Genomic DNA, 19201 nt, shown 5'->3' with positions numbered 1-19201 from the left:
TAAATATTTTAGTTTACATCTTAACAAATTAATAATAAATCTTGAAACAACACAAAACTTTATTGCATCGCCAATCGAATATCCATCACGGTCTAAGCGTCACAACGCACAATTTTGTGTGAGTGTTAATGAAAAAAAATTTATCACGGTACACCCGCGAATCGTACCATAAATTTTCTCCATCGGTTTTCTGTATTATTTTTTGCAAAAAAGATGCTACAAATTTCTCTTTCAGAAATGAAACTGAATAATAAGCAAAATACATTAGCCTGACAATACATTTGAGAACTCTCTCAATATTTTAGTTTACACCATAATAAATTAATAAGTCTCGAAACAACACAAAAATTTATTGGACACACTTGTATAAAATAATACTCATTTTTTTTAGTCTAAGTGTTATCTATATAAAATAATATTGATTTAAAATATAAAATAAGAAAATGACAAAAATAATAGTTTATCCAGAGTTCGAAGTCTCTGTAAAGATATTTTCTACGCATAAAAGAACAATATCGCGACATCGCCAACCGAATAACCGTCACGGTCCAAGCGTTACGACGCAAAATTTCGCGAGTGTTGATGAAAAAAAATTTTTTTTTTTCCCGAGAGTAGAGGACAACGTATAGAGCGCAGGATAGAAATGCAATCTGCCAGGCATACCCGCGCGCGCACGCTCGCGCGGGGAGGGCGGAAAGCAAACGGCGAACCGTGAAAACGGGAGGAAAACAAAGAGTAATCGAGAAGCGTGCCCCAGGGATGTGGGTTACGTTTAATTTGTTGCAGCGCGAAAAAACGCGGCGGAGAAAAAACATAGATAATTGGAAAGTCTTCCCGTTCGCGCGGGCAGACCGGAGATGCGCAACGATCCCCGGGCCCGTTTTCGATAGTTTCGAAGGTTTTTTTCGCCCACCCTCTTTTCTCATCCTTCATCCGTGCCATCGGATTTTCTCTTTCTCGTTCGATCATTACATATTGAAAATTAAATCAATTTTCGGACGGCCCGGGGATTCGGAATTTTTCCGATTTTGTTTCGCCTGTTTTCGACAATACGTTGAAGGGACAAGTCTCGGTGGTCACTTTGTTCAAGCTAGGAGAATTAATTCACCCCCCGACGATGCGCCCGCAACCTATCGTGATAAAAATATGAAGCTCCTGTGAGCAATCGAGCGACAAGCGACTCGTAATTCGAGGAATGCAACTTTGCGCACGATTATTGGAGCAAATCAGATATGCGTGGACGGAGTCATTTAATTTCATCTGAATTGATATCACTTTAGAAATTTTTTTATAAATTTTTCTCATCTCTCAATGCGCCAAGTATAAAAAAAATACTGAAGTACATAAATCAAAGCGAGATAAACGCATCTTACAAAGATACGATAAAAGATGATTTAAAAATTATTCGGGCAGACAGTTTAATCACATCGTTCTTTTTGCTGTATGTATTATTAAAAATACAAAATATTTTATATAATATTTTATTATTAAAATATTATTTTTTCAAAAATATACTTTTCAAATTTGCAGGGCAAAAATATGAGCCATAAATAAAGAAGGAGCAAATGACAAATTAGAGAGATGAGAGAGAAGAAAAAAAAAAAGATCTTTTAATGAAACATAGAATTTTTATAGCGTCAAAGTTCATGCATTCTCAAAGTCGCAAGCGTTACATTATTTTCCAATATACAAAGTATAACTAAATTTACAGCTATAGTAAAATCTATACAAACATAAAATCCAGAACGCATTAATCATCCCCAAATAAATCAAGTATATCAATCAAATTCTCGGAGAGCACGACATGGTTGGCGGTATCTCGACAAGAGGGAAAGGAAAGATATTCTCTCCGTAACGACGTGGAAAGGCGATGATCCGTAAGACGGAGCAGACAAAAGAATGAAGCGAGGAAGAAAGAAAAAGAGAGAGAGAGAGAGAAAGAGAGAGTGTAGGGGATGGAAGGGGCAAAAATTGAAGCGGCGGCGCGCGGATTTACGCGGCGCGTTACCCTAATGAAAATCGCGAAGGATAAAGTTGCGCGCGCGTGGCGGCGGCGGCGGCGGCGGTGGTGGCGGAGGCGGCGATGGCGGCGGCGGCGGCGGCGGCGGCGGCGGCGGCGGCGGCGGCGGCGGCGGCGGCGGCAGCGGTGGCGGTGGCGGCGGTGGCGGCGGTGGCGGCGGTGGCGACGGCGAGAAGAGATGGTAGGAAACGCTCAGGAATACACGAGGGTGGAATTAGAATATCAGAGATACGGCTGGCATAGAGCGTGGTGTGTGTACTTGTGCACGACGCGCACACCAACATCCATCCCATCGCCTTCGTTCGCGCGTCCTCTCAGGGCTTGCACGTATATAATACTTGTCGGTGGTTGACAAACCCTCGACATCAATTTCTCTCTCTGTCTCTGTAATTCTCTCTCCCTCTACCCCGCGTCTCTCTCTCTCTCTCTCTCTCTCTCTCTCTCTCTCTCTCTCTCTCTCTCTCTCTCTCTCTCTCTCTCTCTCTCTCTCTCTCTCTCTCTCTCTCTCTCTCTCTCTCTCTGTCTGTCTTTCTCTATCTCTCCCTTTCCCGCTCCCTCTCTCTCTCCTTTTCCCTCGACGAGTCTTGCCTCTCTCTTCCCCGCTATTTCTATCGTCCACCTCCCTCCCCCCAACTACTCCTCCTCTCTGCTGCTACCCCCCTTCTCCATCTCTCTCTTCGTTTACTTTGGAGATATCGATTACCGGCTCAACTCCCAACCCCCATCAACCCCTCTGTCACCTCCGACCCCCCTTATCCATTCCCTCTGGCACCCCCGACTCCCTTCCACTCGGCCCAGCTTGCTGCTTGGTTGCTTGCACGGTGTCACATCGGTGTAGCAGTTTACAGAGACAGTATAGTTCGCGACAATTACGATCGAACGTACGGAAGGCAGTGGTGTAGGACCTCGAAATCCAAAGATGCGGATGACGTTGACACCGATATCAATTCGCAGAAACTTATGTTTCATTTTCCGGAATAATTCTTTATTAACGATTTAACGTAAACAAAGTTCGCGTAAAATGAGCATAATTTTCGCATGCAAAACGTCGATTCTTTGCATTTGTGCAAATTTGAATTTCTTTGGAATACATTCCGGGCTATCTACTATATTTAAAGATATTTTTTTTCAAACTTACTTCGTGAATTAAAAAATGGAGAATCAGTTTCAAAAATTTTAACAAATATTTGTATTCCGTAATTGACAGGTAGTAAGGTCAAATTAATAACTAAATACTTTGCCAAACGAATAAAACAAATATTAAACTATTTAAAGCAGATTTTAATAATTAGCAAAGTATTACGTTAAATGTTACGTTATGTTAAGTGTTAAATGTCACGGTAATTTCAGTACAATTTCAAGTTCAAATTTTAAATCTTGACATTTAATCGCAACGATTAACTACAACCTCGCCGAAAAATTATATAGCAGTTTTAATTTTAAATTTTTACAATCGATTTTTTAAAATTTAGTGCAGCAACTGAATAAACATTCGCCTTTAGCTCCGTTGAAATTTGCATCTATTGAGCATAACGGAGTTATTGACCCTCCAATCCATGCCGTCCGCTTTCGCATCTCGAGAGCGATTTGCAGAAACGCATAATCGTCCGGTGCCTGCGAGAGCGCATTCTCGGCGCTGATTTTGTATCGGGACAAAAGCGAGGTTCCCCTTGATTTCTGCTTCCATTTTTCCATCCAGCCACCGTGTCTCTCCAGAGTTTGATTTGCTGTGGGAGACGTGCAACATCGTATGGAATACTCGGAAATTTCTACGTAACTTTTCAAATGACATCTACACGGTAGATATTTTTACGGCAACGTGTTTAGAGAAAGCTTACATGTTAAAGTTTGCTTCAACAATTTCATATTGCGTTTTATACGCGAATTATAATAAAATATTTGATGATAATCTGATGCGTGACTTTCTTTTAATATTTATTCGCGATTAAACGGATGAGCCAATATTTTCTTCAGAACATTCAATTCTCGATACATTTGAAACGAAATGTACGACCAAACTAGTACGAGCAATATATGATGATACAAAATGCTTATTTTTATTTAAAATATTAAATAATAAATATAGAAAGATAAAAAAATTATCTGAAAGATAACATCTTTCTTTCTCGCACAAGTAAAAAAAAAATAGAAGCGTGCTGTCATAATTTCTGAACAAACTGTCTCAACGAGAGACCTTTCAACTTCAGACATCTCACCGCAAGTTATATAATTTTATATCCTTGTAAAGAGGGAAAATCTATCGTAGTAATGATAATAATAACATCCAAGACTCGTCTCGGAAGAAAGAAGAGAAAAGCAACGCGAAACGGATACTCGCGGCGAATACTTTGGGCCATGTTAGTACTGCACTTTAATATAGGTAAGTCCAAGTTAAGCTCCTTATCGATGACGATACGATTAGTACGGTTGGCTGGACTAATTGCCTTCGCGCTGATGGAACTAAATCGAAGAGAACGCGGCAATATGAAACGAGAATAATATTGATCGTTTTTCCTTAATCGAAGAAAATGGCTCGCATTAATTTGCACCCGCGCGCACAATTCTCTCGTTTATATAATATCTTGTTCCTTCATGCATTATCGATAAATACCCTACGCTTGGCGTATATTCTCGCGTGCCAATACAAATGCAAGTCGAGAGAGGCTCCTCGAAGCTTTCCTTCGTGAGGCGCACGCGAAGCCGATAATCGAATTTCGTTTTTATTTTTAACGAATCTCGTGCATTTTGCGGAGAAATAAATTGAATTAAATATTCGTAAGAAAACGTGAGATAACGGTACTTGTTTATCTTTCATGTATAGTTTCTTACGAAATTCTGTTGGATGTTTATTATTGCATATTTCGCGCATAAAAAAATCGTCAAACATCGATAGACTGAATATTTCCGCGATACTTTCGCGGTTAGAAATCTAAATTGTTGCTTTCGGATTTAGACCGCTCTCGACTCGCGAGAAAAGAACGAGATAACGAGATTCGATCTTGTAGAGAGGAAAGACACAAAGAGAAACTTACAAAGTGCCTTACCATAACGTAGTGCCTCTGCATCTCGGTCTTCTCGCTGGCCAACTTCTCGCACTCGAGCTTCAGTCTGTAAAATAAAAAACCAAAAACAATTAGACGAAATTCGATTAGCTAAATTATTTGGATCATGTTGTATTTTATACTCCGTGAGACCGCAATTAGAACTTGTCTTAATCGTCTAGACTCCTTTTTCATGTAAATCAATGTATTCCGCTTGAAAGGACTATTCAATACTATTTTCTTTGTTTTAATTTTATCTTGCATAAACCGATAAATTTTTTTTGATCACAATTATGATTATTTGTTAAAGAAATTAAATTAATTTGTCAACTCTTAAAAAGAGTTCACAGAGTTCCGTTGAATTTGGTATTTGTGTGTAAACTAGAAAACGGTTATATTGATTATCCTGACTTGCTGAAGCACATCGATCTATGTGTTGCTGATAAATCGCTTAGATACAATCAATTATTCTTTGTCGAACCTCATCGTACTTCCTATGGAAAATATGAGCTACTCAACTGTACGTGCTCGTTGGCAAATGACTTTTCGACGCACATTAATTTCTTTCACATAGGTCCAAATTCAATTAAAAGAATTTTACCTCGTCATTTAATTTAATTATTATATGTATGTATATGAATGTGCTATTATCGTATTTAAACTGTTATTATACTCAAGTTATTATTTTTGATTGACATTCTTTTGTCTGATATATATACATATCAATGTGACGTGTATCTTGTATTATTTATTTTGAACTAGAGTTTAAAAAGATTAAATAGATAAATAAATATTACAATAAAATTTATGTCGAAATTATTATTAAGCAGATAAAATACATACCAATTATAAAACGAAACGCATAGCAAAGTCTCGCGATGGAAAATAGAAATGTAAAGTGCATAAGAAAATAAAAAGGAAACGAGATCCACGCGAATCGATTGATAATTGTGGCATCGCGTAAAAAATTCGCTGCGATTGGAAAAACGAGGAAAAATGTGAACGCGAAAAATCGTCGTCTCGAATAATCGCAAGAAGACTCGTAGAAACACACACAATGGAACAAATCGAAAAAAAAAGTGAAGGAAAAAAAACAGAATAAAAGAAAATAAAAAAAATGAGGAACGAGAGAATGGCAAGGAAGGAAAAGATAAAGAGAACACGAGCAAGGAAAGAGACAAAGATACTCACGAATGGTACTGCTGTTGGATGAAATTGAATTCCTCTTTGATCCTCTCGCAAGTGTCCGCCACCGTGAATTTCAGCCCGCCAGCAGCCCCGCCGCTACCACCGCCACCCTGCAAGAAAAAGGGGAGAGAAAACGAACGGATTCGATTAGCTATGTATACACACACGACAATGGAAACACGACAGAGAATATACATGCTTGCGCATACATGAACGTTAAAATCGTACCGTACGCGAAACGCACTCTTAATGAATAAGTCGCATACGCCAACAAGCAGTCTGGCCATCACTTTGTGGCATTGTGTTTAATCTTTCTAATTCTAGAGCAAAAGAGCCAGTCGTCCACGTGCGTATCTGTCGCTATTAAGGAGGAAGCTGCACGAAACAATTGTGTCAAAACTTAAAAGTCTAATAAATTTCGAGATTCATGAATTTGATATTAAAACACTCCTTTTAGCCTTTTAAAATATAAAATTAATACAATTAATTTGTGAGAATTATAAAGTAAAGATTCGTCCTGTAAAATATAATTTAATCTCAAAATCGTAAATGTGTATATCTAACTCTTTTATCACGACTGTACCAAGATTTTAACTGTACGACAAAAATTCATAAAAAATTTTAATTCTACAAGGCAAATCTTTATTTGAATTGACATAAATTAATTATTAATTTTATATTTTAAAAGGCTAAAAGTGCTCTGCGCAATGTCAAGTTGATGAATCTTTAAATGTATTAGGTTTTTATTAACTTTTGACATGACTAATCTGTCCTAATTCTTCCTTTATGCGAATAGAGCGTAACTATACTTTACATTTATGTTACGTATATGGATTACTTGCGTCGTGGAACGCGGAGAAATATTCGTTCTCGTGCACAACACAAAAATATAGCAATCATTTTTATACATGAAAATTTAAGTTTAGATTAATAGTTTTGGTGTAAATGAATTTCAATTTATACAGTATTTCGTATAATTTCAAGTATGTATGCTAACAGCTCGAGATACTAATATCCAATCTTTTCCTCTCTTTTTATTATTTCTTAAATTTTTCTTAATCTTGTTTCTCAAAATACTCTTTTCTACGAAGAAAATTTTCAATTCAGTAGCCGTGGTATTCACAGCGAATGATTGGAAATATTTGCGGTAGATTGTTGGCCAAAAAGCGTGCGAGAGTTTCTCGTTTCGTCGAATACCTTTGGAAACACATTTAAACTGCGAGCTGCGAGCTGCGAGGTGCTTAAAGTCGAAAATGACGAGGAACCAGCAGCGTCGAATGGCCTTCGGGCACGTAAGGCGCACGCAAACGCACGAGACCGAGCCCAGAAATGCGAGCAGGGGGCAGCCAGGTATAAAAGACGAAACGTCTCGAGCGCGGGGGCGAGAGAGGACGACGAGGAGAGGGCAGAGGCAAAGGCGCGGGCCTGAAGAGCCAAGGATGAAGGGCTGTGAAGGCGTCCTTAATGAGACCCATTCCACCAGATACCACGAGATTTGTTCGAGTCCACCACTACGGACTCTTCTCAGAGAGGAAACCTCGAGAATATATGTACACGCGCGCGCGCACACATACACACAACACGTACAAAACACACACACACACATACCGATGGCAGTCGGCGTGCCGACTGAAATTACGGTGGAAAGGATCGGCGCTTTCCGATGACAGTAATGATTACGTTGCGGTGAAAGGGCGTCAATCGAATTTCGAAAGGACGCGCGTCTCTTAAAAGCGAACCGCTGAATACTGTCATTACATCGATTCGTGCTTGTGTGGATTTTCGAGCACAGAAATTAGCCGCGGTAAAAGTAAACTCTGTAGAAAAAAGGATTGCAATCTCGATCGGGAACGTTAATGATCTCGGCTTGGGATACCCCGCGTTTCGCGTCTCGTCATGTGCATCCCCGTCGCTGCCGCAAAGAATTTCTATCTATCGCTTTTGATGAGTCGATCAATGACCAACCAAGTCACGTCGCGCTCAAAAATTCCGATTTTTTTTTCGACGGATCGCGCGACCTCGCGCTGAATGATTTGGCCACTTGTTGAATGCGAAACGGGGAGTGGCTGTCGGTGGTAAAATGGTTTGGGAGAGCACGGCGGCGGCGGCGGCGGCGGCGGCGGTGGGCCTCACTTGTTGCAATCATCAAACGGAAAAGTCATCGAACAGGTTGTTGCGCCGCGGCGCGTCGTGTCGCGTCGACAAATTCGTTTTCATCGAGACCCTCCCTTTCCCCAACCCCCCCATAACGGCAACGAGCACGGCGATCCATCGGTTAAAATTAACGTACTATACCTCCGCGATTTGATCAGACACCAACACTCATTCCCGCGCAGATATTCCCATCGCGATGTTTCCATCCAAACATTTTTCGACAAAAATGACAGTCTATTAAAGTTATCTCGAAATAAGTTTTTTTCCGAAACAAACGAGTATAAACTTTGAAAATAAAGTAAATAAAAAAACACAAGATGTTTTTCACACGTGTATCTATTTAAATTATTCTACTCATCAAATATTTCATTTATTTTTCATATTTATTATAATTATATATTATTTTGTTTAATATATTTCTACTATTTACTATTTCATGCACATTTAATTTATTCGAGTTTAATGATCTGTTGTCTTTATTTTTTAATATACAAATCGCATAAAGAGATTTGAAAATAATAAAGAGAATCGATTCCATCGTGCTAGTACATCTGACATAAATATCGGTTTATGAGTACTTGATAAAAATTATACTTTCTTTCAAATTAGAAATTATCCATGATTATCATCATTTCTTGATGTAATAATTTTTGCGTAAATGAAATTGCTATTATTTCATTATGAAAATACAATCAACTTTTATCGAAATAGCGTGAAACGTTACAAATCTTCCTTAAATTGTACGTTCAAAATTTATTATTATAATATATAATTAAAATATTATTCGCGCGTTGCTCGTGGGTTAAAAAATTACAAAATTCCAATATTAATAAGAAATTCCACAAATATAGTAAACATTCTTAACGTACCATCCTCGATAACATAATAATGTAAGCATTTGTACCTCTGCCAGGGTCACCACGTGTCTTCCATGTTAGGATACGCGTGTTATTAAGGAGCGAAGAGACAAAAGTCCTCCTCCATATTCTCGACCGCAAAACTGCGCCACGACGGTGTTGTGCGTGTCTTTTGTATTTGTCTCTTGTCCGAAAGGGGTTCCCCCCTTTTTCTTTCACACCGAGTATACACGCGTGGATAGTATCGAAAAACCGGCTGGTTCACTTTGTTGCCAGGAGATAATGGCCGTGCGAATCGTAAATAAGGTAATAGGTCTTTGGAGGGCACCCTCTCCTCCCTCTCGTCCGCGCGTCGGTGCGAGACCCAAAGATCGCATGACGTAAGCGGGAACCTCTTAAAGCGTCCTGCGCGCTTTTACGAGAAGCGAACACGCATTGGAAATAAATCGTCTTCCCGATCCAGTCCTCATCATAAATCTTTCACATAGCATTGTATCGTTTATTTTAATGTTTTCTAATCGTATTATGTATCGCGCGCTCCGATTAAGAGATCCCTTTTACTCGATTTACAATTATTTTTGACATTTTGCGTTTTGCAATTACCTAGATGTTTTATTATGTCCTTCTTTATCAAATTATTTGAAAGTTACATTTTATTACATATAAAGCTTTCCTATGTCTTTTCTTATTATTCTTGCGTTCTTTCACTACATTTTTTATATTTCATTCTACAATTCTTTGCAAATTATTTCTACAAGTTTGGGTAATTATTATTATAAATTTTATACAAATGTCTAATAAAGAAACACGTTCTCAAGGTATAGAATTCCTTTCGCATAGATGAAATCTTGTGCTTTAATGCACTAGGCGATACAGTTCGAAGTCAGACGCCGAGCTCGCTGACGCAGCTGCAGTTGAATAAACATCGGCGGGTGCGCGTGCATCAAACAATGAGCGGATGAAGGAAACTCATGTGAGGGAGAGGAGGGGATGACGACGCGTATGTAGTACACACTCGCACGCGCGACGACGCATCCTGTGTAAATAATAAGAGAGCGAGCATCATCGGGAACGTGCGAGTGCGGATCTGTCGATTACGTGCATGAACGGCCATTAAAAGCGACGAGGAAGGAGAAGATGCAAGAGTAGGAGAAGGATGGGCGAAAAGTAATCGTTCGTTATGATACAAAAAGTGGATACAGTATCCGCGAGCGAAGAAAGAAACGAGGGGGCGATCGTTTGGCGAAGCGAACGCGAGTTTGGGATGACGGTTTGTACGCGTCTTAACAGGGAGCAAGTTTTTCGTAAGATCGCACAAAACTCAAGACAAAACAATATTCGCAAAAATATTAAATTGGTATTGAAAAGTTTCGAAAATTTAAATCTTGTTTTGATCCTCAATCAATCTTTATAGAAAAAAAAATCTCGTTTTGATATTATTAATTTTTATCCAATTAATTTCGTTTTGATATTATTAACAATTTTTAATTTAATGAACGATTATTTAAAATGATATTTAACGTAATCTTTATAATGTACTTTAAGATAACATAATAATAATAAAATGTCTAAATTCCAATTTATTAAATAAAATTTTATAAATTCGTGTATAATATAGTGTGATTTTTTTTCATCTCTACTTTACAAATATATTTTAGTTTTTTAAAAATATCAATAATCTTGACACGATCCATAATCTCTCTTGATAATCTTAGTCTTAATATTGTCTTGATAACGAATAAAAAATCTTATCTTGATCTCTCGAATTCTTGTGAGATAAGATCAAGACTAATCTTGATATCTTGTGCAATCTTAATTTTTCGCGACGAGAAGAAAGAGGATCTTTACGAAAGATAGCAGTGTAATTATTTCATGCGTTCCGTGCCGCCGCTGTCATAATGTAATTAAGTCTCGATTGGTCGGCTCAAAAAAAAGATCGTATCCACGCTAGAATGAAATCGTCACGTATCAAATGTAATTGGAAGATGTCGAGGAAAGAACGGCGAGTGTTCTCGTTGTTACAAGGTCAGCCTGGTCTTGTAGACCTGGACTAAACCTAGACAATCGGTTGAAAAAGCACAGCTGGTTCTCTAATTCTACTTAAATTAAATCCGAAGCAGGAGAGAACTTATTAACCCTGGAGTTATAGGAGAATAGATAATCGCTATTCTATGAAGCGTGGAATCGTAGCTAATCGCGCTCGCTTGAAGCGACTAGACGCGTTCGATATTATTGCCAGTGTGTGTCGGCAGCATTCATTTCATTAATCACCATTATTAATTAATAGAATCACGATCGATCCTCTTGCAAACGCGCGATTCTGCGTGCATCGTAGGACTAACCGGATTGCACGAGATTCGCAGAAAGAAAGAAAGAGAGAGAGAGAGAGAGAGATGTTTAGGATATCTAGATAATATCCGAGCATATCGATGTTTGACGCCGATATTAATAATCGATATTAATTTTAGCCTCGTTAAATTATCTCCAAATATCTATATTTTAAGAGGCAATATTAGATAAAGAAATCAATGAATTTATATTCATAATAATTCAGAAATATTTTAAAAATACGTATAAATTACTTGCATCTCTCATAATGTCAATATACTTTGATACTGTAAAAATTCTTCATTTTATACATGTATTGCAAATGTAATGTATCGTATGCGCGAAATGACACAACTTGAAATAATAATGACAGAGTTGTATTAATGTTTCCCGATAGAAGCGTGCGGTTAAATTTTCCTTCCAAATCCAGTTCAAAAAATTACTCCCATTTAAATTTAAATGTTCCACATATTTAGAGAAATTTCTTCAATAATCAAAGATTATAGATCAGAATAACGATAAATCGACAAAGGCAAAAGTATTCGTCTAGTGAATTTTCATAAAATCTGTTCAGGATAGACACGTTGGAGATTTTAGAGCGTTAACAAATGTCCTTTGCCATCAGTAGGGGAAAGCAGAAAACGGGACGAGCACACATCGAGGGGTGAATTAATAGAAGGGACATACACGGGATAGGGTGTAGAGAGCAAAATCACATGGTGAAATTCTTGGTGCGCGCAAAAGCGTGCACTTTGAATAGATGCCGATCCTTCGTTACGATAATGAATAGCAGCTAAAGAAAAAAACAACGCGAGGGAGAAAGAAATTCGCCCTAGTAATATTTTCCAACCTCGGTGATTCTCAACAATCGAAAACTCGAGCTAATTGGATCGATTAGCGACGCCAAAGGAAAACTACTGCCAAAATGAAAACGTGTTAAATTTAATCGAAAATAAAGATTGCGAATCAATTTTCGTGTATATTTAACACTTATATTTCCCGGATTTTAAAAATAGATCTTTAAATAGATTTATTTTTAATGGGTAATATACTTAAATATATTTAAAATAATTATGAAAAATATAGTTTTGATTAAATTTTTGTTGGAGAAAAAGTTGATTTGAAATTTTGCAATCTTGAAAAATCTTTTATTTATCTTCTAGCGGACACGTGAGAGATGTCATTTTCGATATCGTTGTGTATGTGTGTACGTATTTCAAATATACGTGCTATTGTACAATACAATGGACGTCATCCTTGGAGTTTTTGCTTCTTCCTCCTTAATCTGCGCACCACTAAAACAAGACTCGTCCTCCGAGAAAGAGCATTTGTCAGCGCTCGAGTAAAGAGAGGAAGAGAGAGAGAGAGAGAGAGAGAGAGAAAGGACGAAAGGATGTATAACGGAGATAGAAATTGGTGCCAAAAGTCGCGGCTTTCTCGGAAAATCCTCGACGATCTCGGGCTTCCATCGTCTACTCGATGGAAGGGAATGTCGTCGGTTAAATAATTCATGAGCTTTCGTGGCGAGATGAATTCCAACGAAATATTTGGTAAAACACAATACAGAATATTTATAAGAACGTAATTTACCCAAGATCGATTCGCGCGCGAGTATTGTCCGGAGGACAGAATTCTTGTCTGTTCATCGCGAGGTCGCGATCGATCTCCCGCGAAGGAATCTCTCAGGGGGTGGAAAACGTCTTGGGTAATAAAATTGACGCTTTGTTCGCAGACTTTCGCGGACGAATAAAGTACGCCAAAGAAGGAATACGTACAGACAAAGGGGAGGAGAAAAGCCTAAAAAGCTAGCGAGATCGGTGGTCCTCGGAGTGGCCATCTCACGGGGTGGTTAAGAACTTGCTTGTACCAGCCAGAGCCACGAGAGAGAGTGGCTTCGATCGTCCTTTTCCACGTGGACGATACCGCCTTTGGTAAATGCCTTCGTCACGCGAGGGGTGAAACCGTTTATAGTCTACAAGGAAGTCGGTCTTTTTCTCCTCTCTCTTTTTTCCTCCGCCGCGCGCGCGCGCATCCCCCTGCGGCCCTTACGTCCCCCGAGGCGGTCCCACCGAGAGGGGGTAGCTTGGCTCGCTCGCCAGCCAGCTCTTGCGCATCGCAACCTTTCCTCCTTTCTCGGTCTTATACGCTGCCGTCGTGAGAACGATAATCGTTTTATCCACATGAGAGCAACGGGACGTGTATCACCTGTTCGTTTTCTCAAACCTTCGCTCGGAAGTGATCGCTCGCCCTTCCTGGCGAAAAACTCAACTTTCGTAGAGTCGAGTAGATATTCGAGTTCTCTGTGTTTTCCAAGTATTAACTTTTTTTTCCCCCGGATAGAGTAATAATGGTTAAGGATTAAATAAGATACAAATATCGAAATGTCGAGAAAACGCACAAGTTGTTTATCCACCGTGTTAGATTAGATGAGAAAATAAAACGAAAAGTTCTTCCGGTGTATAATTAAAGAGAACAGTTTTCGTTGATAAAGAAGAAGAATGACACAACTGGCAAAGAGCAAATTCCTATTCTTAAAGTATAGTTTTGAATTAAGTTTGTATGTACATAAACTAGCGAGACGCAACAAAAGTACATGTATACAAATCGATAATAAAGCCACAGTCGTGTATCTCTATTCTCTATTTTTACTATGAAAAGTCAAGAAATCGCGATCAAAGCAAAATGAATCTTGAAAGATATATTATTTATCGATCACGACAAACGCGCATTTTACTCATTACGAGAAAATAATCTTTTCCCTCGATCAACAGCATCTCGTAATAACGAATAAATTGAAAACACATGCGAATAAATTAATTTATACTTTATTTTATAAAAATCAGTTTTTATATTTATCAATAAATAAATTTCATGGAATTTTTTTAATTGTTTCAAATTACAAATTTGTCTGTTATACATCACGAGATTGCGAGGCAAAATAATGCCACGCTTTTCTTTCCGATTATTTATATCTCTTTTAGAGATGCGAGATAACCATGCTGATAAAGCTTGCTCGATATTACAATGTATAAAGTCAAAGTTTGCGATTCGAGCGGTTAATTACCGATTGACCGTTCACCCTACAGCAACTACCTGATCGAATAAGCAGCTAACGAAATTTCCGGCTAATTGAAACCGCTATGAGGCAGCCGCTAGCATTCCGATACACAGCGTTCGGCCGTTCGTTCTTTCGATCGATCGGTATGATTCGCGATATACGACGACGATTCGACGTGCGAGAGCGACGGCAGTGATAGTCATTCTGTACGTCTATATGTTTCTGGTCCCCGCGCTCCGTATACCCCTCTCACACACACACTCACTCTCTCTCTCTCTCTCTCTCTTGTCCTTTAACGAGGCTGGCCGAGGGTCGATCCCCGTTCGACATGTAAATGTAAATGTAAATGTTGAACAAGATCCCGCCAGGGTTTCCCAACCTCGAACACAGGGCGCGTCAACGAACTAATGCGCTGTTAGCTGGAGAGAGAAAGAGAGATAAGGGGAGAAAGAGAGAGAGAGAGAGAGCAGTCTCTGAGAGCCACTCGCGTTGGGGACACTCGGTAACTCCTCTCCCCTTCCTCGGTGTGTGGCAAGAGTGTTGCGACCATCTCCGACACAGTTGGCAGTGGTGATCAATCTTACTCCAGAGACCAAAGACACATTCCAAGCGCGGCCGTCCACCTCTCCTCTCATGCGAGGGAACAATAAAAGCCGAGCAATAAAAAGCCTTAGCCAACGATAACGCGGCCACCTTGAACGCGCGTTACGATAACGCGCCTTTGAGAGTTGATTCACTATCGATTGTTACTTTTCGTAAAGCTTTTGTACTATTTTAATGGCGGAAACTGCTGGTTATTCTTGTATTAGATAAATGCTATCGGTGTTAATTGTAATAATGCAATTTTCCAATGTAATCTAATTTTAATTAATTTCCAATAAATTTGGAATCGGGGGGATTTTCTCTAAAATGTCAAGGCGATAACAAACTTTTTCTTCAATTGCGATTAAAAAAATGAGCGATTAAATCAAGTAATCAAAGGCGATAATGAAATATTTACTTTCGATATGATATTCGCTCTATCGCAATTGCTAAACAATCTTAATATTACGTAATAATACAAGCATCGCGCCGCGATATAACGCTAATTGTCGGTCGATTGAAATGCTAACGATAAGTATGAGTCATCTTTCGCGTGATGGAAAATCGCTCGGCATTTTGCATGTGTTAAATACGAGAGCGCGTCTGGCAAGTTTAGTGGCGTAGGGTAATTTCCGGAAACGAAGATGAGAACCGCTTGGGATTTCAGTGGGCGGCGTTGGTCCCCTCATCAAATGCTTGTCATACCGTTCTTACCCTCAAACTCCGGAGCCTAACGGATCCCAACAGCCGAGTAAAGCTCGTACCCCGCACCCCCGTATACACAACGGGAAAGAGGATTGTGTACGTGTATGTTTGTATGTATATATGCGCACGTAGTGGAAAGCGGACTCGACTCTACCCCAATGGACACCGTGGACGCTTAAAAAGCCATAGGCCGGAGCGATACGCCCCTGCGGATGGATGGGAATTATGCCGCTAAAACTCACCAATTACGAGACCCGAACGGCTTGCTTCCTCTCGTCCGCGACCTTCCTTTAATCTTAAACACACCAAGTATCTTCTCTAAACACGCGGAGGGAAATTAGAGTAATTAGTTTCCGACGGGTTTTCGAATTCACAAAACTATAAACCATTGATACGAACGCTGTACTTCATTATTAGCGATATTTAACATTTTTATAAAATGTTTGAAAAAAATAAGTTTCAAAAATATATCGACACACACACACACACACACACACATTCTGTTTCACATAAAATGTTACAAGTTTTCTCCGAAATTTGGTGTACAAAAAAATGTTGCCGACAAAATTTATAAGATTTCAAGACAAGGAAAAAGTTGATTATTCTTGAATTTTAACTGTCATTTTTCAAAATTAACAAAATTTGCAAGGAGTAGCTATATATTTTTTTAAATAACTATGTTCCTTTACACCAATTTCTTTTATAGCAGTTGATCCCTCTCATTATTTTCATATGAGAGAAATTTATATTTTTAATTTTTCACGTAATTTTAAATGTTAATTAATTCGTCAATCGTTAACTTTATAATAAAAGTATGTAAATATTTTAAATATAATGTTTTCATGATCTTTTTTGTTTTAATAAAGAGAGAGAATATAAAATTTATATAAATAAAGAACGCAATATAATTTTGATTAATTGGGATTTTATCGATTCGTGACTCAACTGATGAAACGACAAGATGGACCTCTTATAAAACGTAAGGTAAAAAAACGGCGCGTTCTTTTCAAATACGAGAAATCGTGCAATCGGGAGATCGTGCAATTCGAAATGTTGGAAGAAGCGGTTATTCTCCACAGCCGGGCGTCAGCGATATAACGTGTATTTACGGCCGGGGTCAAACAATAGCATCGAGAGGACGAGATGAACAGAATCCCTTTCGATGTATCATAGTCCATTATCCGCAGTGCTGAAAAGGACCATTCGTCTGATTACGATTTCGCGAAATCCCGCGCACATCCACGTGACGGATTAATCAGGGGAAACCGCGCGTCGTTTCTTGCCTTCTGCGCTATTAATTAATCCCCACGATTAATCACTCCCGCCACTTTTCATCGGACGGCGAATCGTTCTTACTAGAGGCAACCCGTCACGAACAAGAAAAAAAGAGAATAAAGAATGAAAGATCGACGCATTAATATTGCAATATAATTTATCGAAATTTTTTAATTATTCTAATTACGAACGTCTTTTTACACGTGAAAAAAAGTCGGACAGACTTTTATGGAAATACACTTTCCAAAGTACGATCGAGCACGCGTATGAGCGACAAATGCATTGTGAATAAATTCCATAGTCGTATTCCAACAAAGTTGACGAACAACATTACGTAGCAAAGTGCGTTTAATACCCACAAGCAGAGTTAGTTGCGAGTTAGTATTAGTTACGGTAACACCTTAAAATCGGTCAATGTCTTTTCTACGCTTTGCTACCGGTACGCGTGAGGACCGAATCATGATCCTGGAACCTAAAGGTAAAAAGGAGAGAATTTCGGGCGACAAGAAAGAAGCGAGAGTGGCCATAAAAACTTTGGAGCGTTTCCATTATTCCGAGAGAGGAAGTAAAACGCGCCGAGAAAGACCGACCGTGGAGTTTTAGAGGGTTTTCAACGTTGGCACGAGCTTGTTACATAAATCGCGAAAGGTTGATACGAAAATGAGAATATATTTTTATAACGCTCTCTTTTCTATCTCTCGCGTGTATCCTCTTAAATTTTGGGGAGTAAGTTTAACGTGAAATAACATTAAATATATGCGTTTCCTTAATATCGCGTTTATATCCCGCTTTTTGTTTACTAATTAAAACAGAATGATGCAAACGAGAGATGTAATTATATAAAGTGTGGAAAAGAATTAATCTTGTAACGTTAAGAGAGATTATTTTTCATCATATTATGCTCGAGCGACAATTATATATATATATTTTTAGTCAACTTTATTAAATTTCGCAAAAAAAAAACTTTTTCTCTTTGAAAGGAGTTTCCTTACGTTTGCCTCTTTTTTTTATTCCGTCCATGCAATTTGTTCCTGCGCATAGTTCCGTCTAGCCTGACTTTTCTCCCTTTCAAAGCACAACGAAGCCTCCGGCGAACATTTTCAATTTTCGCTCTTCGTACCAATTCGGACGAGCCATTCGGCGAACAATTAGTCGCCGAACGATTTGATTAGCGATTGTCATCGACAAATTTTTTTTTCCGTCCCCCGATACGCGGAAAAAGCTCACGACCGACCGACGGGCAGATCATTTTCATGTGGCAATCCCAATTTTTTATTCGACCAATTACAACGTAATTCTTCAATCGCCGCGCGAATGCAGAGTCCCTCCAAACAATATTCGGGGGCCGTGTCGTATCCGAGTAATTTTTTTTTCAGTTAATTCTTCCTCTTCCCGAATATTCCTCCTTCGATATTTTTCTGTTACAGGCATTCACAAAACCAATCTTGCAACCAATACATCGTTTACTCTGTTGACTATTAAAAAAGTTCATCACTCATATCTGTTATATGTTTTATATAGCATTTATAAACAATTCTCTTCAATAATGTGCGAGCAAGATTCAACACACATTTTGCAGCTATTAAATGCTATCTATATTATCTATCCCTTTCTTTTTCTCTCGTAAACATATACAAATAAATAAGTATATATATATGTGTGTATGTGTGTGTGTTGTGTGATTGTGATTATATGTAGATAAGAATATAAAATGAGGAAAACTTGGCTGGTGTACTTAACAATCACAAACTACAAAATCAAACACGTAATTTGAAAACACAATTTCCATCTTCCCCCCTTTACACGGGGGAGACAATAAAGCAATATAAGCGGCGAGATTTTTGATATGAAATCCAGTGCGGGCGATCTCCCTGCGAGAGGGCGAGGCGCGTAGAATTCGCGGAATCTGGAGCACGAAACGACACGGCGAGCCGACGCGAAAGGGCGCGGAGCAGGTCGGCGGAGCAGAAGGATAGGACGGGGGAAAGGGAAG

General features: G+C 38.8%; 1 protein-coding gene across 1 annotated transcript in view; it reads right to left on the bottom strand.

Moving 5' to 3' along the window:
* Gro (TLE family member transcriptional corepressor groucho) overlaps window positions 1-19201 on the bottom strand; it is a 70399-nt gene that overhangs the window by 39509 nt on the left and 11689 nt on the right. The window contains 2 exon segments of the mRNA XM_083109355.1: window positions 5053-5128; window positions 6253-6359. Of these exon segments, the coding sequence (XP_082965481.1) occupies window positions 5053-5128; window positions 6253-6359 (183 nt within the window).

This window comes from Camponotus vicinus, unplaced genomic scaffold (genome assembly GCF_025532165.1).
Source record: "Camponotus vicinus isolate PSW18456_S1 unplaced genomic scaffold, iyCamVici1.0 SCAF_9, whole genome shotgun sequence".
Classification (NCBI taxonomy): Eukaryota; Metazoa; Arthropoda; class Insecta; order Hymenoptera; family Formicidae; genus Camponotus; species Camponotus vicinus.
This window is presented reverse-complemented; position numbering and strand designations above follow the sequence as displayed.